Source organism: Dromaius novaehollandiae, chromosome 1, assembly GCF_036370855.1.
Source record: "Dromaius novaehollandiae isolate bDroNov1 chromosome 1, bDroNov1.hap1, whole genome shotgun sequence".
In the NCBI taxonomy this organism is placed as follows: Eukaryota; Metazoa; Chordata; class Aves; order Casuariiformes; family Dromaiidae; genus Dromaius; species Dromaius novaehollandiae.
The window spans coordinates 85456697-85483079 of record NC_088098.1 but is presented as its reverse complement, the minus strand read 5'-3'; the positions used below and the strand labels follow the sequence as shown (position 1 = coordinate 85483079).

The 26383-nt window shown below is 43.7% G+C and overlaps 1 protein-coding gene and 1 long non-coding RNA gene across 2 annotated transcripts; one reads left to right on the top strand and one right to left on the bottom strand.

Annotated features, from left to right (window-relative positions):
* Positions 1-1164: 1164 nt before the first annotated feature.
* On the top strand, positions 1165-25072 carry LOC135329564 (uncharacterized). The gene is made up of 3 exons (XR_010391080.1): positions 1165-1492; positions 1874-2143; positions 23759-25072. It is a non-coding gene; the product is annotated as an uncharacterized LOC135329564 (long non-coding RNA).
* LOC112993833 (C->U-editing enzyme APOBEC-1-like) lies at positions 18713-25959 on the bottom strand. The gene is made up of 4 exons (XM_026117792.2): positions 25822-25959; positions 21863-22263; positions 21221-21336; positions 18713-20228 (listed from the first exon to the last, which is right to left on the bottom strand). Exons 1-4 carry the CDS (start codon positions 25842-25844, stop codon positions 20211-20213), a joined length of 558 nt encoding a protein of 185 aa, XP_025973577.1. The 5' UTR covers positions 25845-25959; the 3' UTR covers positions 18713-20210.
* Between the last annotated feature and the right edge of the window lie 424 nt (positions 25960-26383).

Here is a 26383-nt window from a genome sequence, read left to right as displayed (position 1 = left end):
CTTATTCGTGCACTGTGCTCTCAAATGGCCCATTCGCCCGCAGCCAAAGCATGGGCCTCCTTTTGGACCTCCTCTAGCTCTAACCTCCGGCATTGCCATAACTGCTGCAGCAATCTGTAGGGCTGTGGTCTTGTCCCGGTGTTCTAATACGTACTTGATCGTCTGCCCTAGACTTGCTCCCTTAGGCGCTGTTCTTAGGATTTCTTTTGTCAACTCGTTGCCCTGTTGTTTGATACATTCCAACATCACCGCTCCTTTTGCAGCGTCTGGTAAAGATGCAAGTTCTACTGCTGCCTGTAGCCTGTCACAAAACTTGTCAAACGGCTCTCCCACTCTCTGCTTCACAGTCGTCCATGGGTCTGCCTGCTGCACCAGTGGCCCAATATCATCAAAGGCCTTTCGAGATGCTTCTGTTGCCGCCAGTATCTCCCGAGGTCTCAGGCCTGCTGCCTGCTGCTGGGGTGTAGCCATGGCCGCATCATTTCCTCTTAACCGCGTTAGGGTGGATTGGCCCAGTGGGTTCTGCGGGTCTGCCTGCGCGGCCATCAACGCCTGCTGCAGGCGCGAGGTCCACGCTTCTTTCCACATAAGGACCATCGTGGGTGATAAGACCAGTCGCGCGAGGGCGCGACAATCCCATGGTATTAGGCCTCCTGCGTGCGCCGTGTCCAGCAACGTCTGTGTCACCGGGTGTCGCAGGCCCTGTTCTTGCACTGCTTTCAATAGCTGTTGTACCGTCTTTGGGTCGAGGGGCATCCATTCCACTGCCCCCCTCCCCGGGGCAACTCGTACTGGGAAGGCCCCTATTGGCGCACGAAACTTGAGGCCACTCAGGGCACATTCCGTCGTCGCTATCAGTTTCCAGTCCGTTAGGGGAATTTCTTTTCCCCCTCCCGCTTGGGCGGAACCTGCTGCCTCTGATAGCCCTCTTTGTTTAGCTGCTGCCTCTGATAGCCCTCTTTGTTTAGCTGTTGCCTCTAATAGCCCTCTTTGTTTAGCTATTTCTTCTTCCAGAGCTGTAAGCAGCATAAACATCTGCTCCATATCTCTTGTGGCTTTCCTCCCCCTTTTTTTTTTTTTCTTCGCCTCTGACTGCGGCGGGGGGAACTCCGCCCTAGTTACTGCACCTGAGTCTTCAGTCTCCTCCTTCCGCAACGCTGGTCGACGCCCACTCCTCTCTCGGCCAGCGCCATCTTTTCCCGGGTGCGGCACCCTCGGTCTTTCCCCTGCTTCTTCTCTTCTTTCGTCCTCCCACTGCACCCGAATCATGCCCCCCCGGTAGCCAGTCTCGGGGATCATCCACTATAATCGGTCTTTCCTTTTCTTCTGCCTCCTCCACTTTCACCTTGCTTTCTTTTCCTCTACCCGCCACTGGCTTTTTCATATCTCGGTCTCCACAAAGGTCTCCTGGTTCTCCTAGTTCTCCCCCTTCCATCGTCCTCATCTCTTTCCACGGATACCGCGGCGGTGGCGGAGAAGAGGGCGTTATTGGGTAAGCCTCTGGAGTTTCTGCCTCCCCCTCTCCCCGCTCTGGTTCTTGATAAACCGCCTCCTCCTTTATGTCTGTTTCCACACTCTCCGTTCTCACTTCATCCCCTACTATCGTCTCTCACTCTATCGCCTCCATTCGCTCCTCTGCGTTCGCTGCTGTCTGTGTCGCCATTTCCGCGGACATGTGCAGCGCCGCGCGGGCAGCCTGCCAGGTCTCAAGCTCCTCCCTAGTCCTTTGTAAAATGATCGTTATGTCTCCCCACGTCTTAAGCTCTGCGGCCTTCTTAGTGGCCATAGCTCTCTGAGCAAGCGCTCGAGTGCATTTCTCCCAGTTAGAAGGGGAAAAAATGTCCCCTGGTCTAACTATCGCTCCATCTTTCAGGAGCCGCCCGACGCAGTTCGCAACTGCAGCCGCTCTCATAGAGAGCCCCCATTCCCGGGCATCCACGCGTACAGCCTTAACTACCGCGTCCATGATCCGGATCCTCTCGACCGCCTGCGGTCCGCCGTCTCAGCTATCACGTCGGGGTCACCACTTGTCGCCTTCTGATGCGACAATCTCCCGTTCGCCTGAGACGGCACGGAGGCTCCCCCTGCCTTCGGACCAATGAGCACTGACACCAATATGAGGATGCTACAAATGGCGTTTATTGTACGTATGCATTCGCTTATATACCTACAAGCATACTGCTATCTCTACGTCATATCCTTCCTCTTCCTTCCTCTTTCCGTGCCATCGCGAGATCTTCCGATCGCCGTTCCCTACACTACAGTCTGTCGAGGTCCATCTCAATGGCAGCACAACCCTCTGGTGTATCAGCCACTCCTCTCGGTTTTGTATCACTCTGTCCCTTCATCCAGGTCATTGATGAATAAGTTGAACAGAACTGGACCCAATATTGACCCCTGGGGGACACTGCTTGTTACTGGCCTCCAGCTAGAGTTTGCACCACTGATCACAGCCCTCTGAGCTCTGCTGTTCAGCCAACTTCTACCTCACTGTCTGCTCATCTAGCCCATACTTCCTCAGCTTGCCTATGAAGATGTTATGGGAGACAGTGTCAAAAGCCTTACCAAAGTCAAGGTAGACAACATCCACTGCTCTCCCCTCATCTACCCAGCTAGTCATTCCAGCATAGAAGGCTCTCAGATTGGTGAAGCATGATTTCCCCTTTGTGAATCCATGCTGACTACTCTTGATTACCTACTTGTCCTTCATGTGCTTGGAAATGGTATCCAGGATTAGCTGCTCCACCACCTTCCCAGGGATTTATGAGGCTGTCCAGCTTGTAGTTTCCTGGATCCTTCTTCCTGCCCTTTTTGAAGATTGGAGTCACATTTGCTTTCTTCCAATCCCCAGGCACCTTTCCCAGTCACCGTGACCTTTCAAAGATGATTGAGAGTGTCCTTACACTGTCATTGACCAGTTCCCTCAGCACTCGTGGGTGCATCCCATCAGGACCCGTGGACTTCTTTATGTCCAGTTGGCTTAAGTGATCCCTAACCTGATCTTCATCCACCAAGGCAGTCTTCCTTTCTCTAGATTTCCCCCCCTGGTGTCTGTGGCCTGGAATTGCTGAAGATCAGTCTTATCAGTAAAGACTGAGGCAAAGAAGGTATTCAATACCTCAGTCTTTTGTGTCCTTTGTCACCCCTGCCCCATTCAGCAGTGGGCTCACATTTCCCCCAGTCTTCATTCTGCTTATGTACTTACAGAAGCCCTCCTTGTTATTCTTGACATCCCTCACCAGGTTAACCTCCAGACAGGCTTTGGCTTTCCTAGACCCATCACTACATGCTCAGATGAAGTCTCTACGTTCCTCCCAGTTTACCTGTCCCTGATTCCACCTCCTGTACACTTCCTTCTTCTGTTTGAGTTTTGCCTGGAACTACCTATTCATCCATGCAGGACTCCTGCCACCTTTGTTCCACTTCCTGTGCTCAATAGGATGGACCATTCTTGAACTTGGAGGAGGTGATCTTTGAATATCAACTAGTTTTCTTGGATCCCTTTTCCTTCTAGGGCCCTATCCCATGGGACTCTTCCAAGTAGGTCCCTGAAGAGACCAAAGGTTGCTCTCCTCAAGTCCAGGGTTGTGATCCTGCTTTTTGCCCTGCTCCCTCCTCTCAAGATCCTGAGTTCCACCATCTCATGGTCACTGCAGCCAAGACTGCCCCCAACCTTTACATCTCCAACCAGCCCTTCCTTGTTTGTAAGTACGAGATCCACCAGAGCACTTCTCATTGGCTCCTCTATCACCTGTATCAGGAAGTTGTCATCAATGCTCTCCAGGAACCTCCTGGATTGCTTGTGCCCTGCTGTGTTGTCCCTCCAGCAGATATCGGTGTGGTTCAAGTCTCCCATGAGGGCCAGGGCCTGCAAACATGAGGCTACTTCTAGCTGTCTGTAGAAGGCCTCATCTACTTCTTGATCAGGCAGCCTGTAGCTAACACTCACAGTATCACTCATATTGCTCTGCCTCTTAGTCCTTATCCATAAACTCTCAGTTGGCTCATCAACCCCTCTAGGCAGAGCTCCATGCATTGCAACTGCTCTCACATAAAGGGCAAGTTCCCCCCACACACACCTTCCTGGCCCCTCCTTCCTAAAGAGCCTTTATCCATCCATTGCAGCATTCCAGTCACATGAGTTATACCACCGCATGACCATGATCCCAGCAGGATCATAGCTCTGCAACTGTACACGCATCTCTGATTCCTCCTGTTTAGTCCCCATGCTGCATGCACTAGTGTACAGGCACTTCAGAGAGGCACTCAAGCATGCTGATTTCCTGAAAGGTGAGAGTGGTTTCCGCATAATGCTGTCTTGTAGGCACTACCTTGCCTACGTGCAAATGCTTGAGGCAATCCCAATTAAGCCCCGTTCTATTGATTGTGTGTTCCCTATAACTCTCTCCCCATACTATTCCTAGTCTAAAGTTCTCTTTACCAGGTCATCCAGCCTCTTGGGAAAGATACTTTTGCCCTGCTCATTGAGGTGGATCCCATCTCTCCCAAGCAGACAATAATCCTTGAATAGGGTCCCATAGTCATAGAAACCACTGTTGCTAACACCAGCTGCACAATCAATTGTTGACTCACAGTATCCATTCACTCCTCCTCACACCCTTCCCCCTCACCAGCATGACTGATGAGAAAATGACCTGGACTCCCATACCCCTGACTTCTCCTCCAGAGCTACATAGTCATGTTTGATACTTATTGCCCTTAGCAGTATCATTGGTGCCCACATGGAAGAAGAGCAGGGGGTAAGAGTCAGAGAGCCAGACAAGCCCCAGCAGTCTCTCCACAACATCCCAGATCCAAGCCCCCAGCAAGCAGAAATCTTCCCTAGATGACACATCAGGTTGGTAGATGGGTGCCTCTATTGACTGTAGCAGGGAGTCACCCACTGCTATTGCTTGCTATTGCTTGCTGCTTCTTCTTGGTACTACTGTGTGCCTCAGGGTCCGTCGGCCCAGATGCTTCATCTGAAAGCATACCCAGCTCCTCCTCAGCTTTGAAGGCAGTGAACATGTTCCATAGCTGCAAGCCTTCTAGTGGAGCAAGAGCCTTCCTCCTGGTATGAGAAGTCACCAGCTTCCAGCCTCCATCTTCCTTAGATTTCTACCTACCATCCCACTAGGCGTAGACTCCACCTGTGTCTCCACTGCCATTGGGGGTTGGGGCTCTTGAAGCTGTACGGCCTCCAAGAACATCCTGTCTATCTCTCTCTCTCATCCTCTCTGATGCTGCACAGTCTGCTGACTTCCTCCCACAACTCCTTTACTCAGCAACACAGCTCTTCAACAACAGCACACCTCTTGCAGAAAATGTGACCATCTGCCCCAGTCTCAGGGAGAGACTCCTTGCAGTCCAAGACCTGCAGAGCTGCATCCTCCATCTGAAGCTCTGTCCAGGTCAGAGCCCCCAAGGGCTTTGGCAGGGACAGCTGCTCCAACAGCTGCTGGGGAACATGCCTTGTAGCAGGTCACAACCATACCTGAGGACATGGGTACTGGTTTAAGCCAAGAATGCCTTTTTCTTTTTTTTTTTTTTTTTTTTTTTTTTTTTTTTTTCACCACACAAACTGCCATAGCTGTTAGCTCTCCTCTAGCCCCAGCTCTTACATAGACCTCATCCTAGCACTGGCTAAAAGGGTTCTTGACCCTCCCTAATCATGGGTCAGCTGGAACAAAGGCCCCAACACCCTCCGATCAGGGGCAACCAATAGACCTTGTTAACAGAGCTTGCCAGAGCTTCCAGGAGGAGTCAAGGCCTTCAGGTGCTCTAAGCATCTGCCATATCCAGGAAAAAGCTGACCCCTCAAGGGAACTCCAGGGAATGTGTCTTGGGCCTTGTTGCCTGAGCTGTGGGAAACAGCAGCCATATTTGTGAATTCTGGGAAGATGTTTCCTCCAGAGACTGTGGGAAACACCTAGAGCAGGGGGCCTATAATGCTAGCCCAAAACCCCAGTATCACTTGGTCTAATATCTCATGGCTTGCAGTGACGAACGAGGCACAAGCTGCATCTGAATAATCATACAACTGCTACCCCAAACTTTGTTTTCTGTGCAAGTGTCCATCTCTGTGTTCTCTTGTTACCCTCATCTTTACTACAGGTACAATTAGTGATAGCACCCAAAAGATTGCTCAGCAAGTCTAGTGCAAACATGAGCTCTTGCTAGGCCTGCCCTTCAGAAAACTGCCCCTATAACTGGATGAGTAGTTTGGGGTGCTTTTTCCATGGTCAGGTTATGTATCGCATTACTGTAAGCACACCTTCATGAGGCCCACAGTGCTGCTGGAGAGTTATCCAGCCTACCTACACACTGGGGAAGTTATTGTTGCTGAACATGAGCCTGTGTTTCTATGCAGTTACCTGAATGACCTTTTGCCATTTGGGCCCTTGCGACACATCCACAGCCCTATGACAACAGACATTTGCTTTTATCACTTTAGTGGCTCAGATGCAGCCACAGTACCCCCTGAGAAAGCTCCAGCTCTCCAAAGAGATAAAAGATAGGTCTTTGATAATGAAGGAGAATCAACAGGATAATGAAAAGAGAAATGGGGGATGGGGCATTTTGGCACAGTGTGTAAAACTGGACATGACTGCCATCTCCTGGTGCATGGGAATGCATGGTACCATTTATGAGCATGCCAGCTGGAGGGATATTGTAACTTGCTGTAAATGGCTCCTGGAGTCTAGCTCTTAACAACTCCTAAAACATGCCCATTTAAGAGCAGGACACTTGCATCATTCCCACAGCTGCACACAGTATTACTTCAGGTCAGCACGCAGCGTCCTTGGACATCACATCGCAGTAATAAGAAACAGATTATCACTAAACAATGCAAAGACACATTCCAGATCCTTACAAATACAAGGGGGAGTTCAAAGTGTGTGTCTCTCCTGCTTCATCTCTCTCCCTCTCTTCCATGCCGGTTCATGGAAACTAGGATAGAAAGGGGCTTCAGGGTCATGGAATCCAATCCCCTGTTACTCATCCTTTTCAGGGTTTTAGCCTAGATGCCTACCAACTGGCTATTGCATAGCCAACATTAATCTTTAATTCAAATAGTTTTTTATCCCCTCACTAGTGCTCACCCTTTGGTGTTTCTACAGGCAAAAAAGTTCATGATTTAATCATGTATGTACTAAGTAATCGTGGTGATGGAAATCAAATTTGGTTCACAAAACAAATGTTTCTTTTTCTGTCATGGGACAGTATTTGTTATGACAACATCGGCAGGGATAAGCAGAGCCTGTGAAGGGGAAGGGGAAAGGAGGTTGCTGCAAGATCAGAAGTCAGAGAGGAAGGGCAGGAACCACAGCATGGCAGGGATTTTGAAGGCTGCTTTTGGCTTTTTAGTCTCTTGCACACTTTTGGGATAGGCAGGTTTCCTCTGAGGCTTCTAAACCCTCCTAAGTGATAGATAAAATACCATTGTTGTTGTAGTTGCCATTGTTACTACTAAGCACAGTAGCTGAAGGACTGTTCTAACTTTTGAAGGTATGGGATTAATACTAGCTTCAGAGAAGTAATCTTCCTGCCTACAAGAGGACTCTCTCCTCACCTCAGCAAATGCAGGTGGCAACCAAGTTCCCAAGCAGAAAGGACATTGATGTCTCCATGCTTTTATCTTGTTACTAATCACAATTAAGATCCAGTCTACACTACAAGGTAGAAAATGCTTTTACCTGTCCAAAGGTATAGAAGAAGGTGAGGTGAAACCAACTCCCTTCTGTGGTTACATCCATGGGCTAGTAGTGTGGTAAGCTCACTTTGGGGCCCTAACATCCCAGTAAGAACACAGCAATGATGCAACAGATTGCAAGTTCACTCTGGCAGCTAAAATTTGTGTAAAAAATATTACTGGACTTACTTTGAACTAGCAGGCTTCTAATTGGACCAGAGACCGTTTGTCTTCCATCAGCAGAAAGTGCTGAGCCTTTCATAAAGGATTGTGCACTCTGGCTAATTCATTAAAAAACTGGCCACGTACCGCAATTAATACAGGCACTTCTGTACAGCTGAATGACTTGGTAGTGCACAGAAATACTGCCAGCAGTGGCAGAACTGTAACTCATCACATGGATGGGGATGCCAGAAAGCTCTGGCTCATCACAACCTGAGCTGACCCATGGTGACGGACTATCCCCAGCCAACTGTGATTCTGAGAGGCTGGGCTCCAAACTGTGACAGTGCTCACTTGGAAGTCCAGGCCACACTTTGTGTATGACACTATCTCTCATGCTGCCCTCTTCACTGTTTCTGCCTTCGTCATGTGTCTTCTTGCTCCCTTAGTGACAGTCCTACACAATATGGGGCCATCACCACTGTAAAGTTCTTGCCTAACGGACTAGGATCACTGCTGAGCAAATAAGTACATCTCTGCCTCACTTCTCCAGCCCAGGTTAATGTCACTTGTACTGAGGCATGGCAGCAGGACTCTGATCACATTACAGCTGCAGTTGTTATATCTTCCACAAAATGCCCTCTCTGCTTTTAATTGGCTGCAAGGTTTGTCTTCATTTTTTCTCCTAGAACAGGAGCACAGCTGCATATGCTTTAGAAAGGGCTAGTGAACACTCAGAAACCACATTTGGCCTAGGAAGAGCTGGAGCCTTGGAGCGTGTCAGCCAAGAAGTATTCCAACTTCTCACCCTGTTCTTTCTCTTCCCTAGTAGTTCACTTTCCAGCAACAGTTGTTACTCATTTTTCCCTTTGAGACTTCTAACAAGACTGATTAGCCCCTCTGAGAAGGAGGGACAAACAAACAAGAGATTGGGTGGAAAAGCAGATAATTACAGGGGACAACAAATGAAAACATTTGTTTTGGGGATGAGAGTCTATGAGTCAAAAATGTAAATAAAGGGAGCTGGAAGGGGACATACAGTGGCACATCCATGTGCAGAACCCACTGCTCCCTGAAAATGTCCAGGAAGTCAATAGACACTATCCAATATCGCTCTGACTGAGAAATGAGGGAACAGGAGCAGACCCAACTGCTTCCAGGATGTGTGTCCAAAAATCATTAGGTTGCATACCTGCCTCACATTCTTACCAGTGCTGACCTACTATTATTAATCCCAGAAGCATTCCTCACAGCCTGAAGAGAATTTTACCTACTGCACCAGCTCTCTGGAGGAGCCACACTGGATAATGCTGCAGACACCCATTTTGAATGAAACGCAAGGAGTACAGTGTTACAAATGCATTTCCTTCCCTCTGGCCTCTCATTTTCTTCCTCCTTCACTAATCATTTCATCCTGTGTTGTTCTGCTGCATTGCCTGACTCCAGCTCCTTTCCCTCAGTCACCATCCCAAACTCATTCAAGGCTCTCTGGTCTGGGGCTGAACAGCTGAGCTTTAGCTGAAGTTCACAGGGAGAATAGGGCACATTTCAGTGTGCTAGAAATAATCTCTCTGTCCCACGGCAAAGGCACTATTCCCTATCTTTCCTTCAGGAAAGCTATTTCATGACAGTAGCTCCAGTGATGTGGGTCTTGGACTGCCAGGAGCAAAGCTGTAGGATTCACAGTGGACCCTCAGACAACACTGCAGGAAAAAGCAGTTAATTGGTCACCATGTTTCTGTTGTAGGGTTGGAGGCAATGTGGGGAAAGACCTTATTGGACTACGGGTCCTTTCCTGTGTAGGACAACGCAGCTGACACAGCCCCACCTTCTAGACTACCCCTTCACCTAGAGCTACTTATAGAAGGCCCCTTATCTCTCTCTTAGGTCTTCTCAAGCCAGTTCTCTCCCATCAGCCTACCTTCCGCTCCTAATTATTCAAGTCTCATTTCATCCCCAAGCAATGTCATCATCCTACTGCAAAAACCTGAACCATCCAACTTGCCATCTTCCTCCAGAGACTTGGAGTTTTAAGTACACTGAGCTCCAACCTTTCCAAGGTCAAATTCTGACTGTATGTTTATCCTGAGGTACAGAAACACAGCCACAACTGCCACCATTTTTAGATTGCTTCTTATGAAATAGTAATGCTTAAGTAATTCTCACATTGCTATGGGAAAAGCCCCTTCTGTGCTATGCGAGGCTCTGAGGGAGACCTGTGATGCTTGAATAATTACAGCAAGAGGCATGGATGAGTCTCCACATCTTGCAGATTTTCTTGAAGTTACTTAGTAAAAGATTTCCATTTTGTGACAGCTGTGGATGATACAGATAGTTTCATCATTTTACACCATTGTGGTTTTTAGATTCTACCAAATGGCTCAGCTTTTTAGATTCTCCCAAGTGGCTCAGCTAACTTCTCTAGCATAATGAAGTTTCAAAGTCAGACACAAATGGAGATATTTGAAGATATATATGTTGATGAGGCTCCAAGCCAGTTGCCATATGACACAGCAGACCAGTAACTTAGAAGTACAGCTTTATGCTGCTGAGTGGTTACAGACTTTAGCTTACTCAACTATATGTTAAATGAGTGATTTAGTTTCTCACTAAGGAACCAAACAGGTAGCACTAGGATAGCCAGAGAGAGAGCATGTGACATCCGGTCTCAGGACCTGGACAGTGCAGGAGAAAACTTCAGTCATGCTGTAGATAGGAATAACTACTTGGAGCAATTTTGTTTGGCTTAGTGCAGGAAACACTTCTCAGACAGCTGCTCTCAACTTCAGACACTGCCTAAGACAGCTGGGCCTGAAGCTGCTTCCTCAGCCTGCAACATTTCTGGCTCTCTTAATTGTCTGCTATACATTTGGAGACCTTGGCATGGTCAAAGGATGCTATAAGCATTAATCAATCACAAGACATAGACATGCCATCCACTAGTCTCTGCGTTACTCTTCAGACAATTACTTTTGTCTGTCACATTGCAACTCCTATAGCGCCAGCAACAGCACATTCTCTGGTAGCCTGGTGGGATCACACACTGAGCCACCTGCTTGGAGAGGCTGGGAGTCATGACACTTTAAGCTCCCAACGTGGCTTCCAACATTCAGATGTTTTGTACAATTTCCAGTGCAAACTGAAAACTGTAGCTATGCTAAGCACACCTGTATCTTCTTTTTGCCTTCTGCCTGTTGAGAATAGATATACGTATAGATCTCTCTTTTTTTTTTTTTTTTTTTTTTTTTTCTTTTTATTTTTTTTTTTTTTTTTTTTTTTTTTTTTTAGATAGTTCTGCCAATATTATCCCAGGTTGCAAGGAACAGCTGGGACTCCAGAGTATGGAATTACAAGGGAAGGATGTGCACCCTTGAAACTAATAGCAGGAACTGAGCAAGAAAAGCAAAGTTTTCACAGAGTTGACATTTTCCCTTTATTCTGTTCTTTCCATGTGGTTAGAAAAAACAGTCAGAATAAAACCTTAAAATGCAGCAGTATTAACCTCAATAATATAGCTGTATCATTTAGTATTAATATAAAATAAAAACAGGAATATAATAGTAACATAAAGTAATAGTAACATAATAGCATAAAGTATTTTTTGAAACATACACATTTAGCCATAAAAGTGATCTTCCTAGGAAATTCTGAACAAATAATGCTTTGTTCTGATGAAGTCTTTGGAATGGATCAGGGCATGAAAAATATTACTTGCTGGCCTCTCAAGATAGTATTCACAGAATCTGTTTGCAGCATCAGCAGATCTGACTTTTGGGAGGCCTTCTAAAGAACCAGAGCCCAGTGTCCTTGCTGCCTGGCTGCACCATCAGAACTTCCTGGCAGTTTTTCTTGCATGTTCCTTCTGCTTTGCCCAATACTTAGCAATGACCAGCAAGTGATATGTGACTCTTTCGGTTGCAGTATGAAACTCATAGTTCAAGGCTGTAATAGGAATGACTGCCAGGGTTTGGCTTTTCCAGTATTGTAAATAACTGTGATGCATAAAGTGAACTTGAAAGTATGCTGCTGATGCTTGTGGGCATTCAAAGCTTGCCAGCAATGGAGGACCCCCCTAGACAGAAGAGAGAAATAAGAACATTAAAAAATATATGCTAGAAGGTTAAGGTTGTCTCTTCAGCATTGTCCAGATTTTGAAAATACAGCATCTTTTCCAAGAGATCACTTTTATCCACCTTCAGCACATCAGAGAACCTCTCTTGGGACACAGCTTTCCAGACAACAGTGTAACACCCCAGCATTTACAGTGCAGTATAAATCCCTCCTAGAAAGACAGATCATTCAGAAATAGAAGTACTTCAAAGGTGGAAAAATGCATAGCTGAATCCAGGGGAAGTGGAACTAGATCCTATAGAAAGATAGAATTATTTGGGTTAGAAAAGACCTCTATAAGTTTCTAGTTCAACAACCTGCTCGCAGCATGGCTAACTCCAAAGCTAGGTCAGGTTGCTCAGGGCATTTTTCCAAGAAAGCGCTGAATATCTCCAGAGATGGAGACCTGACAGTCTCTGGGCACCTGTTCCAGCACAGCACCTCTCTCAGAGAGAGAGTTTTTTCCTTCTGACCAATTGGAATTTCCCCTGTTGAAGCTTGTGCCTGTTGCCTCTTGTTTTCCATCTGTGCAACTTTGAGAAGAGACTGGGTAGTGGGGAACTACAACTAGATCCCACTTAGTCTACTCCAGGCTGAACAAACCCAGTTCTGTCAGCCTCTCCTTGTACAGCAAGTGCTCCAGCCCCCTGACAATCTTAGTGGCTTTCCTCTAGACTCTCTCCAATTTTTTAATGTCTTTCTGTCCTGGGGAGCCCAGCCTCTCAGTACAGTTAATACAATGGGGCTGGGTGTTCACAAGCATTGAGCACATAGACCTTCCCATTCATTTTGTGGGGAGTTGCTGGTTAGTCAGAGCTACTGATAACTGAGCCCTATCCCCCTTCATTTTAGGCCTAGCTTGAGTTTTGCTGAAACAGCAAAGCAGTTGAGCAGGTGCTTAACTTTCAGCGTGAGTAATCCAGCCAGCACGACTCTGCGGTAATCAATGAGGTTGCCAGGAACACAAGGAGGGACAGGTCATTTGTGAGCTGGCTGTTTGAAACCAAGACCCGAAGGCCAAATTCAGCTGGTCATGTTGCCTAGGGAACAAGAGTGAGAGCTGTCTCTGCTGTGGTTTGCATGCACTCACAAGCATATAGCAAGACATGCTATGAATTTGGTGGTCAGTGGTCTGCTATATTATTTAATCTCAGACATTAGGATACTCAGAAAGACTCAAAGCTGAGGGGAATTCTCTCCTGAACAGCTTCATTACATTGACTACTTTGTCAGATTAGCTGATTGACTGGATAATGTGACTGGGTGCATATCCTGTTAATTGGACTTCTTATTCAGACAGTTAGGATTAGAAATGTCAGGTCCTGAGGCATTAAAAGAGCTATGTAAACTTGGGAGTGCGTGGAACTGAAAGGAGTTCTAATGCTTAACTTTTCCTCAGTCAGAAATGAAACAAGACTTTTATAGCATTCTACAAATAGGTGAGCTTTCCTCCTTCTGGATGTTAAGTTTCAATTTGTATTATGTAGTTCTGTGCTTCCCTTCCTCTAGCTTCTGTTGTCCACTCTGCTCGTCCCCCTTCTACATATAGGGAGCAGTTCAAGCAAGAACTGTCTCGCCCCACAAAGGACGGCTGAGCCAAGTATTTAACTCCAGTCCTGATCTTCTCTGCTGTTCAGTGGATCATCATCTCTTTCATGTACAGTGGGACATCAGACCATACAAATAACTTCTGCAGTTGTATCGATTGCATGAAACAGCTATTAAAGAACACAGATCTCAGTCAAATGATAATCTTATGCATAAGTTCAGATCCTGAAACTGAATCCCCCCAGCTGGGCTTGTGAATTTGCTTAGAAGCTCATTGAAATCAGTGGCCCTGTCCTGATGGGCAAAAAGAGTGTGTGCTTGAATAATGTTTACTCAGCTGAATGAGCTGTCAGGATCAAATAACTCCAGTAAGCTGCAGGCTAACATGCTTGAAGCTTATCCATTTCAAGAGTTGAAATAATTTACCCTTTTCTTAGTATAAAACTGTGAATGCTGCTGAATCTCTTCTCTTCTCCTGGCCACAAAGGCACAATGTAGCAGCATAATTCTTGCCAATCTCTCACCCACTTGGCCCTCCTTTCATGCAGCACTAAGCCTATGCCTATTTCTCCTACAATAGTTCCTGGTAACACCATTGCCAGGATCCCCCAAATCTCATTTTCTTAGGATTTTGCATTATTTTTTGCTCTCAAACTTTTTTTCAAGTTGCCTACTAACCAAAAGGATATGACAGAGCTCTATCCAGTTCAAAATGATTTATGAAGAGAATGTCCAGGGCCAATAATCACCTTCTCCATGTTGGTATGCAAAAATTTTTTCAGTAACTGTAATCTGAGAAAAGAGATATCCAGTCACTCCTGATGAAAGGAATGGCCAGTTCTTTCTTGGGGAATATGTCATTGAGACATTCCTTTCTCAGTAAGAAGACAGTAAAGGACAGGAGAGCATTGTTTATATAAGGGTATTCATGCAAGGGGCCAACAATGACCTGCAACTATACAAATGTGTTAGTGGAAAGCAGAACTAAAACTGTACAAATAGCAACATATCTAAAAAAGGGGAATTGCCAGACAGAGAGATCACTAAAGTGGTAATTGCCAGGGAAATCATAAAGGCATAGGCCAGAGAACTTTGGCCAAGGTGATCAAAGTGAGTTTTTTCTTTTGTAGAAGCCCATATATGACAAAAATTAAGAATATAAGAACTCTCCAGCTCATTTTACTGAAGGAAATTGAGTTAATTTCTTTAGAATTAAGATACTAAGGGAGCTTTTCCATAGTTCTTAGCACTTTAAGATGAGGAATTATGAAATATACATATTCCGATTAAATTTCAGCAGGAATAAAATAGTCTACTCAACATCAGCAGAGACTGGATCAGTTCCTTACACAGCCTCAACAGGAAAGAGAAGACTTTATCTGCAAAAGCTTGTGGTTTTATGGATCTCCAGCAGGCAGTGATGGTAACTGTCATTTCCTTTCATGGGAATGCTCTGTGGAGTTCCAAGGGCCACTCACCCATTCATACACATTTAAGTAAGGAAGACCCCAGGTGTGTGTGAGGACATGTCTACAGCTGTGGTCATGTATTGGGTGGACTCTCTAAACAAGTTGCACAGCATCCAGGACAGCTGCAACAGCAGACAGCTTGGGGGGGGGGGGGGCAGGGAGGAGCATCCAGGTATTTATGAAACTTCACAGCTGAGCAGACCTCTGTACTCACATGGGCACCCTGAGAGCAGGACCTGAGACAGCTGGTAAATATCTGCAGAAGCTACTGTCATGAAAGGTTAGTTCCCTGATGTAACAAGAATAGGCTGGAAAAAGCCTGGTCCAGCTCCCCAAGATATCTGCTTGGGTTTATGAACTGGACATCACCTTCCTTCCTTATCTGTTCTGTGACTGACACATTTCATCCAAAAAATGAGTGTAATAATGAAAGTTGCCAGTGGGAAGCTTTCTTCTGACTGACATACCCAAAACTGGCTTGTGGAGCAAAGGGACTACAAAAGGATTCTTTGTGTGGCTTAGCTAGAGATGCCTGTGCTGAATCAGTCTCTATCACTTAGAGTTTCCTCTGGTCTTGTGACATGATTTTTCTAGGGCCTGATGCCAGATGCTGAAGTGGATCCCTGGTGAGCCATTGTCCAGGAATATGCACTTCCTTTGATGGCAGTGGCAAAGCCATTGCCTCTTCCAATGCCAAGTCTGACTTTTGATTTAAAACTTAGGAGAATGATTTATTCATATTCTCCCAGGCCAGCCCTCAACATTTTACTGCCAAAAAAATAGTCAGTTTTCTGCAAGGACAGAACAAACACAAGTGAGTATGGAGTGCTGGAGTACAGAGGGAGAAGGGATTCAGACAGGACCGTCTGTGAAGGAGAAGGCTAGGGTTAGCAATGGGAAGGGCAGTGCCAACACAGCAGTTGCCTTCAAGGCCTCTTCTGCTGCAAGATCACCACCCACCTCACAGGACAAAATTGTTCCCTAGTGGTTCCATTTTTTCATACCTGAGGAAGAGTGAATGGGATCAGCCCAGGTACTCAGAGACTTCATGAAGCAAGTAAAACATGTCTGACTAATGTGTTTTTGAGTTCATCAGTCTAATACTCTGTAATGCCATAAATGCACTGGTATTACAATATTCTCTCCACTTCCTTCTCTCTGTGATATTTCTATGTATGCACTTGTAAGCTAGGCTTTGAGATGCCTACTTCGACCTGCAAGAAATGGGTTGACTAGCAGTAGTGCACAATAACAATAGCACCTGATGTAAACCAATAAAGTGCCATGGGAAGGAGAGAGAAAAAAAAAACTGTTGAGTACAAGCAGAAGCAGGGAAATTGCAAGGCAAAGTTTCCAGGTGTCTTTAAGAAGGTGAGTATTCTCTACATGATAGTGGAAAGCCAAAAAAAAGGTGTTCCTGTGAGTTTAATGTGAGGCGAGGAATCCCTTCCAAATCAGGCAGTAAAAAGTTGGTTTAACCCTAACCAAATTAGAAAGACAAGATTACCACTCAGCTGAATTTTCTTGCTTCCAGAACAACTGACACATCCCATCTACAAGGACCAATCTCAGTGCTTCAGGAGAAGATGGCAAAGTCCAGAAGAAAAGCAATTTGTTAAGGAGGGGAAACTCTTTCCTGGTCTCTGTAGGCAACCAGCAGTAAAATGGCATGCCTTTAAGATGTTACACATTTCGTGTATTGAAACTTCAGGCAGGTGTGAAGAACCTTGTAATGCTCCTTCCTAAATGTTGACCTGTGACAGAGGGCTGTTCTGGGAAACAATGTACCCTGCTGTATGGATCCGCTAACCTCCAGGATGTTGTTAAATTCAATATACATCTATGCAGGCAGCAAAGTTGCTGAGAGGATATTCATCAGGAGGAGGAGGAGGAGTATGGAGAAATGTTTCCCGATAGCTCCTATAGTTTGGGGAAATTACACCAATCAATTGTGTGGTGGAACTAGCATTTGGAACGAATGGTCTCTTCAATTTTTTTTTTTTTTTTTTTTTTTGTCTTTCAGTAGGTGGCTCCTTCAATCAGCTGAGGGGATACACTTACTGCCCACAGACAAGTAATGATTTCTAAGGGTGGAGGAGACTACTGCTAAATCCTCAGACCTAGTAGCAATACAGTGCCTGTTAATGGACAAGTTTTACATTCTGGCTGGCCTTACAAGACATCTCTTCCACGGCTTTTCAACATCCTTGACCACCATTGAGTTGGATGAGTTGATGTTGCCCATGAAGGCGGCCTCTATGTCCCATTCCTACTACCCTCTGATAATACAAACTTGTAGATACACAAACACACACCTTTAGATGCATACGAATTTAAAATACTGACCTATAAGAATACTCATCCACAGCCTTTTAATCTCTCTCAGCACCTTTTTCTTCCTCTAACTTGAGGTTTATACATCATCATGATACTTTATTGAGACTCTCATTTAGTTTCCATACTTGGCAACTGAAAGGTAGGAGATAACTGGCCTCTTAGTACATAGTGAGTTAGTTTTATGAGTCTGATTCCAAACAACAAAGCTCAAAGTCAGCCAGCCATGACGGCATGTGGGCAGAGCCCTTATCTGAGCAAGGCCCCGAATAGGTGACTAGTAGGAAGGACTTTATATCAGCACTACTACTGTTCATATCAGTACTACTTTTTTTTAACAGTGATGATGATGGCAGTGAGTATCAGCTCCAACCCCTTTGGCACCTGACAGATCTGAGCATCACCAGGGACACTGCAGGAAGAGAGACAGAGCTAGCAGTGCCATAGTCCAGGAGGTCAATTTTCTGCTGAGAATCAAATCTTTTGATGGTAACCAGGGCCACATACAATCCAGTGATTCCCAGGCAGGTCTGAGGTCAAATCAGAAAGTTAATCCACAAGTCAGGGTCTGGATCGGAAGGATCCATAGCCAAGCACAGGCATGGCTGTGACAGAGCTGGAGACAGGCACACCTATGTTGTAGCTTAGGCAGGGACTAAAGGCCCAGGGCTGAACTTAAATGGGGATCTGAAGCCCACGGGGAGAAGAGGTGAGTGAACGCTCCCAGTAAGGCTGGTCAGGGCCATTAAGGCATTTAGTGCATTCAGGAACCTGACAGGTACAGACCATAATAAATGCCTTTGCACCTTTTATTGTGATAGTGGTTTGGGTTTTTTGTATGCTTGTGACACAGGAATGCCATGGTCTCACTTTGGCTAAGAGCTGGTTGCAATGCATACAGGGGCCATGTGTGGTAAGCCATGGCCAACAGGGCAATGTAAACTAGAATTAAGTGTAATATGTCTTACTATGAACCATGGATGAACAAGTGACAGGAGAACCATACCTGAAGCTGCTGGAAAGATGCATTGTGGTAGCATTGTGGACCGATTGGATTGGCAGCTTTTGCCAACAACTGGCTATAAAGACCTTCAGCAGTAGAGATTGAGGAGGGACATTGTTATGTGAATGTCTGACATCATGTAGAAGTAGAGTGCCCAGAATGGAACTGTTATGTGTTGAAGCTGAGCTGCCACTCAAGAGCCCAGCAGAGACTGGTGATATATCTACCAAAGCAGACAGGACTCAGTTGAAGAGTGCTGCCATTTTGTGAGTTACAAGATGTCATCTCTCTGTTTACATAAGCCAGGTTCTCTTTAGGGTAGACCAGTCTAAAACTGAGTAATTCTATTGACTATGTTAAAAGATCAGCAATAAAAATGAGAGAAGAACCAGACCCAGTCACAGAGTTAGAGTTTAATGACTAAAATAGTTAAAAATCCATGAACATTTCTTCTAGTCTTGCAAAAATAGCCTAACATCAGGAAGAGGGGAAACAGAGGTTCTATTCTCATGCATTCAGTAGTGACAGCAGGGTTGTACCTCTGTACAGTACATGCTCAACAGAGGAGCGAACAACCCAGCTTGATTACTAAAAAAGATACAGCTGAATTCCTCCAGTTCTTTGCGCAACCCAATGTGCCTTGCTTTTCAAGGAGTTTCCAGTGGACAGATCTAGCATTCCAGTTCCAGGAAGGTTTTGTGGATAAAATAAAAAATATCTTCTTACTTCTTTTACCAGCCAATTGGAGCTGCTGAAATGCAATGACGATGGATCCTGTAATCATCATTCCCACAGTCACACCACTTGGTAGATGGGGAAATTGCTCCTGTTAAATGGATTATCTGTGGATTTTTGAGTGGCCCTTTTAAGCTGAAGTGCAGCCGTCAGTTACATGTTACAGTTCCCACTGAGCCAGTGGAAAGTTCTCCAGGCCAGCACAGTCTTCAAATGCAGACACATGTTTAAGTGATTAACAGTGAGACATTAGTATAGCAAGAACTGGCATTTATTGTTATTAGTAGATCAGTTTAAAACAGAGAAAAGTATCCCTTTACGCAACAAGCTGTGAACTTCTGGAATCTGCTGCCCCAGTAAGCTGTGGATGCAGATGACAGGACAGGATCAAAAGAGATCTAAGAAATTCATGGTAACAGGTCCATAAACAGACACTAAAGGGAAGATATAGGGCTGTACTTCCTAACATCCCTGCTCTAATTATTGTGGATATTGAGGTAGTGTGAATGGATCAGAATGAACCACAGATAGTGGCCAAGCTTGTCTGCTCTCCCTAAACATCATCTCCTACCACTGCTGGATAGAGTGTCTGGACTATCCTCTCTGCCCTGGTGCAGCATTTCTTGTGATACTCGGTTTACTTTTACTCCTTTTTAGCTTTAGGTAGGAGATAAGGCTAGCGCAGAGAACAGCAAGTCTCCAGAGATGTTCCTTTTGATACCCTGAGGCATACTACACCCAGAAGAGATTCATTTACAAGAGGCAAGGAAATAGCCTGTTTACAAAGAAATTGCTCAGAGGAACTAAGGAATCAGTCAGTGGGTTCGGGTGCTAAATTAGCTCTCCTCTTTCAGTACTCTTTTCCCATCAGTCCTTGCAGCAGCAGCCCACATCAGAGGAAGAAAAATGTTAGTAGAACAGTGGGCCTGAAACAGTCCCTCTTCTGGCTGCAACCTGCCTCCATTTCCACATCCAAGGGTTTCTCATCAGGGACATTTAGTATGGTCCAGTATACTCAGGATTCCCATTGACAAGCTGTCTGTCCAGGATATTGGTAGCTTTTAGAAAACGGGGAATGTTAGCAACATTTTATGATCGCTGTCTTCTACATAAAAGTGGAAAGATGGTGGTTGGCCATATTCTGTGGTGAAACCTCTTAGTATAATAGAGGATCCTGAGAGGAAAATAAAAATAAGAAATTAATTTCCTTTAACAGCTACACTTTAGTCTTGCTGTGATTTGAAATGGACATAGCAGAAGAACTGTTTTCTACTTGTAACCGCCCAGAATATTTCTTTTCCAAAAATGCCACATAAAATGGATTTCCCAGATGTTCAATGATCTACTTAGACATAGATGTTTCATTCTGTTTCACTAAAAATAGTGTTTGTCAGAAAACTGCAATACGTTGAAATCAAAATGTTGCAGAAAGTATATTAGTCTTGTTAGGGTTTTTCTGTACACAGCTGTCCCAGGCCAAGGATGTGCACCTATTTATTCAAGCAGAGTCTCTCATCTCCGGGGGCACAAACTCCCAACATTGTTGGTGTACACACTCTCTTTGCTCTCCTGCCCTTTACAAGTTCTGATATAGAACAAAAACAACAGTGGAATTTCCCACAGAACAGACATTCTGTTTTGAACAGCTCTGCTCATCTTGCAGAAACTGTACCCTTCTGACCAGTCAGGGAAGTGGCTGAATCAAATCTGGAAGGGAGTTCAATGACACATACAGGGCATGGTAGTGCCTGGAAGGAGATGTCTGACCATTGCAGATACTGACAAAAAGTAGTTTAGCAGCATAATTTGGAGCAGGGAAAACCATGATCAGAAGCAGGTTAGGAAGGAACCTGGGGAAGGGTTTCTGGGGTGAGACTAGAGTTTCGGATGACAATCAAGGGATTTCCCACTCTGGAATGTGAAGGAGATAAGCTGTGCTCTTAGCCTTTGCTTATACTATGACAGAGGAAAATCTGCAGTGTTTCTCACTCAGTGGGATGGGATAGTTTTTGTGATTTTAGTTTATTGCTTTTCTCAAAAGCATGCTTCAGCAGTCTTTAAACTTCAGCTAGATGTGAACAGCTTCTTTTCTGCATTTGCCAGCTCAATAACCCCAGAATGAAAATCATTTCATGTGGTTCCCCCCATCTTTCATAGTTTACTAACCTTAAGGATGTGCTCGAGCTTCAACTCATTATTACTTATCTGCGATTTAATGTCCATAAACCAGGAATCACCATCAGCATTTCCATTGGCAAATGTTTCCCAACAGTAAATATAGTCTGGAAAAATGGAAACAAGATGACTGACCTGAGTAAACTCAGATACCAGACAAGCTGGAAACAAGACTTTGTTTCTCCTGCCTTGTGCCCACACCACAGAGACAGCTTGGCCATGGACAGGGCCAACTGATGGGTACTGTCAACTCTACAGCATTTGGAAACAATGCCATCATCTTTTTTTTTCCTCTCTCACCAGCGGAGGGCCCCTTCAGCCAGCTTTTTCCTAGCAGCTGCATTTCATCCTTTAGGGCAAGGGAGAAGCACCCTGTCTCCCATTCCCTCAGGAGTGACAGAAAGATGGTTTCTGTAAACAGAGAGATTTTTCACACAGGTTTGGTTGCTAAGACACCTGCTCCTCTTCCTCTGTAAGATCTGAACATCATTTTTTGGATGTGAATCTCACTTGTTGAAAGGTGGTGGCTAGGCCCCCAAAGGAGATGGATGGGTATACTGGGCACAGAAGCAACATTATACCAGATTCACCATTTCACCCTTTCCCAGTCCCAAAAAGGACAGGAAACCTTACCTTCAGTTTTCATGACAGCAATGGTGACATTTGCCGAGTTCACAAGGTTCTTCAGACTGTTATGGATGACTTCATTTCCTTTGTAATAAAGCCGTGCTACATATATGCATATGTCCACATATGGGTGCTTCTTTAAGAAATACAGCATTTCACAGCAGCAGTATGCACAGGGACTCCAGGACAAGTACAAGGTGATCGAACAGTTGACATTATTATTGGATCTTCTCATCTTAAAGACTTTCTGCAGGAAGTACCTTTCAGCATGAGAACGCCCATTTTTGACCCAGTGTATCCAAGGCCGGCCCTTATCACCCCATTGGAGTTCACATAGTAGGTACGTAACATGTGGATTCTCACGGGGGTCAAAATGATGCTTAAATGCCTTCTTGGATATATACATGCTGAAACAGAAGAGAAACTCCAAGGAATCACTGCTTACAACTTTGTTTTCAGTAGTTCTCCAGGATAGATAAAAAGGGGAACATAGAGGAAATGAGAGAAAAACTGGAAAAGGAAAAACATAGGAAGCAATGCAAGGAGAATATAGAGGTAGGCACCATGGCAGGGTAAAGGAACCAAACCCCAAATCACTGATTTCCCCTTTGCATGCAACTGCATGCAGAATCTTCAATTAATCACCCCTATCTATAGCTGTCCTCTTCCTCATCAGTGCAAGTATTTCTGAAATCCTTCTGTATTCCTTTTATGTGTCAGACATTTTTCCGGGGCTCCTATGTAGCATTTTTGATACAGGGATTTGGGGAACTGTCATGAATTTTATAAAAAGAAAAGCAAACAAAAAAAAAGAAAATGATTGATAATTTATGAAACTGAACGTTTGTCCTTATTGGGTTCTTTCACTGTTCTTATTTTCATGAGGCTTAGCATAATCAGCACAATTCTAGATGAGAAAAGGATAAAGAAGCATTCTATATAAGATGATGCAGCTCCCAAGAATGACATTTTCTGACAAATAGTCCATCTATTAGATCCGTATCTGTCCAGATCAAACCTCTAAATATTGACAATTAAGTAATCATACAAAGATTGCCAGTGTTAGTAGTGAGAGAATGTATCTTTTTTATCAGTAATTATCCATTATACATAAATAATATGTTCAATCATTAGCACTTTGTAGTCTTTGTACAATTGTTTTATATAGAGATGTGCTTTAGAATGCATTTTAGAAATTCATTTTTCCGTATTAGTGTAATTGAAAATAAATTTAATAGACAACTGTACAGATTCTTAACAGAGAAGTAATAAGCAGCTATATTGTCTTATAGCCTTCCACCCACCAATAATTAAACCTCCCGTTATCTGAACTAAGGACAAAATAGTCTTGCAGATGAAGCAACTGTCACATATTCTCTGGGATTCATTACTGATGTAAAAATACAACTCATTTACCTGAGTCTATCAGGTTTTGTCTCCTTACCGTCTCCTTCCCCATCACAGCCTCCTACTCATTAAAATGTGCATGTACAGAAACTAGTGAGAAACTGATTTCTTTCTGAGTGTAAACTCTGTGTACATAAACTGCAGAAAATATGCATGTAGATTTCTTTATCAGATTTTCTGTTGAATTTATGAAAATGTAGCATTTAGCTTTGTTTGTTTCATTCTGATACAGGAATAACTTTTTATATGATACAGATTTTCTTTAGTACGTCTTTAAAAAACAGCAGACATGAAAGTGAATCACAGACTTTTTTTTTCTTATCTTAGGTGCTCAAAGAGATGTATTATTTCTATTACATTATCTGGAAGCTAGTGTTTATTAGCTTAAATTTCTTTAAAGCTTTTTGTTGAACATTAGGAACTATATATATGCATGTACGTATGTAAATATATGTTTATGCATGTATTTATGTATACTACATATATATTCCACAGGCAATATAGTGACGGCTGAAGGTCACCAAGGAAAATACATCAAATTCACGATACTCAAGCCCAATCAGTTCATCTAATTCTGAAGGAAGATATCTTTACCTTTTCGGAAAATAGAGTTACAATAGATAACAGAGACCTGACTTGTTCAAAGGTATCTGTAGTTGTTGCATTCTGATTATAACATGCAGACAAGTAAAAATGTTCACATCTTAGTTAAACTAGTTTTAACCACCCTCTTCGTTTTGACCATAAAATAATACACTCTGGATAATCTATTGAAGTGAGTATACTCTGCACATTTTAAGTGACATAAAGCTATTTCTTTAGGACAATCTTGCCATACACTAATGTTCAAGATACAGCCATCTTAAATAGTTGTGTAGCCAAGTGAAATACACTGTGTAATCAGCTTAATGCAATATTCACAAAGGTCTGCATTTTTATAAATATTTGCCACAGATATAACTGTTACTATTTTTTAAATAATAGATTAATGTAAAGTTAAACAACTCTAAAAAAAAAACAGACAGGAAATTAAAAATATGTCTTAAAACATTCACACACTATAGAATATATACAGAATCTCAATAGCTGTTCCCTTTTCTCCCCAAGCTGGAAAAGAACTTGTTTAAAACAAGTTGTGTGTTTACAGATAAACTGCACAAAGCCATGAAAGCCCTTTCATTTTTTATTATTACAGCTGTAACAAACAGTCCTCCTTGCTTTTTAGCATTGTTATATACAGAACTCACATACACATAGAGACTAACTCAAAAAAAAATCACTTAATAGCTGGTTCCTTGATATAAATATGAAATAAAAGTATGATTCAGCACATCCAAAATAAGTCCTAAAATGTTTTACTTTTCTTTCTAAATTTGGTTCCTCAACCTCATGAAGGTGAACTTTTAACTCTTTCAGAAATTAAGAGCTGGAGAGAAATACGCCAAATAACTAAAAATACGAAGACTGACCAAGTATTTGAAAGGTGAATTGCACCCTAAAATGTTTAGCAGAGTTAGGAGAGAAAATGGCAGAGGGATGACAGCTAATAGACTAGTTCCTAGGTTTTACTTTCTTTCACATTAACATGCACCTGTTATGTAAATGTGCACTAAACTTTAGTAATGTATCAATTGCTTACAAATATCTTTAAAAATGTGTTATTTATACCTTTCTATTGTTCCATCATTGGTATCTTAAGCAAGAATGTAATTAATCTATTCTAAAATGTACTAATTTTATGAAAATATCTTATTCTAAAATTAATCCCTCTTATTAAAACTTTGGGTAATAAACTGTATTTGGAATTGAGCTAACAGCACCATTCTAGAAATGCAGCAATCTTCCTTGCTTCCTCTTGCCACATTTTGCACTTTTTTATTAGACACTATTTAGAATTCTGACAATTGCAATGTTAGTAACAATGGTAATCTCTAGAGATGTGTGACTACACATGCATCAAAACTTTATCCTGCATTGCTCCTCCATTGTTAACAGTTTGCAGACCTGATACAATTCTTTACTAAATTTTGCATTCATTTTTTTCTCTTTTAGACAGAAAATGTCTGGCTGAAACTTCCTGTTTATTTTGTACAACAGCAGCCATATCAAGATCTCAAAACTGATAAGCAGGGCAGAAAGACTTTCAGATTCTCTTGTTCTCCAACACTGGGGTGAGGTAACTCCCTGTCTTAACCCTCCCCACCTCCAACTTCAACTGTTCTTACTACCATCATCTTTTGATTTATGGCTCCTACAACTATTTTATGTTCAGAGCAGCGAAGATTCAGGGGAGCAGGCACGAACTTTTCCAACATACCCAGACTGTGATGCAGCCCTTCGCAGCCTTGGAAAGTGCCCTACACAGTTACATTTGGGACCAGAGTTTCTACTTAGATACTCCTGGCACAACACATGCACTCTCCCTCCCCCAGGCAAGCTGAACACATTGCACTGACATAAAGCAAACCCTCGGGGTGACAAGACAAGGAGTTCACTCTGGATGGAGCAACAACAACACAGAGCTTAAGCTGAGCTTTTTTTGTTTGCATTTCTTTTACCCTTGCAGCTTTTCCTTGTACATGGCTTCTCCTCTCTCTGTGGCTTCTTCTCTCCCTGTGGCCCCTCCAACACTGCTGTGGTCTTCCTCAGTGCTGTTCTTCTTCCTGTTTCTGCTTCCGAAAACTGAAGCTCCACTCTCAGCCAATGACAGAGCACAACCCCAGGCTCAGCTGGGGTGATGTAGGAGGAAAGGGAAAAAAAAATGATTTGATCTCAGCTGCTACCATGTAATAATAAGGCTCTACAAGACTGCCCTTACCAGCAGTCTTCCCTCACCCCTGAGCTGGTGAGAACTGATACGTGGTTTTGGTTACAAACAGGATATTTGGATAACTTCTTTGAAACCTGATTTTAAGTTTAAGAGGCATGGTTATAATTCATTAGCAGAAAATGAGATTTATTCTTACATGCAGAAAAATTCCTCAAAATGTGAAACTCAGGCCTTTCCTCTGAAGCACCTAAATCACAGTTCCATTAATAGTCAGATGGTTTAATCTCACTTATAGCAAGATCTTTTCACTTTGATCTTTTGATCTTTTCAGCCATCTTTGTCAAGGATGA

Coding starts and splice junctions, on each gene's coding strand:
- LOC112993833 (XM_026117792.2), bottom strand. CDS start 25,844: ATGTACAAGGAAAAGCTGCAAGG. Junction 22,264..25,821: donor TACAAGGAAAAGCTGCAAGG/GTAAAAGAAATG, acceptor CTTCTGTTTCAG/CATGTATATATCCAAGAAGG. Junction 21,337..21,862: donor TGCTGTCATGAAAACTGAAG/GTAAGGTTTCCT, acceptor CCATTTTTCCAG/ACTATATTTACTGTTGGGAA.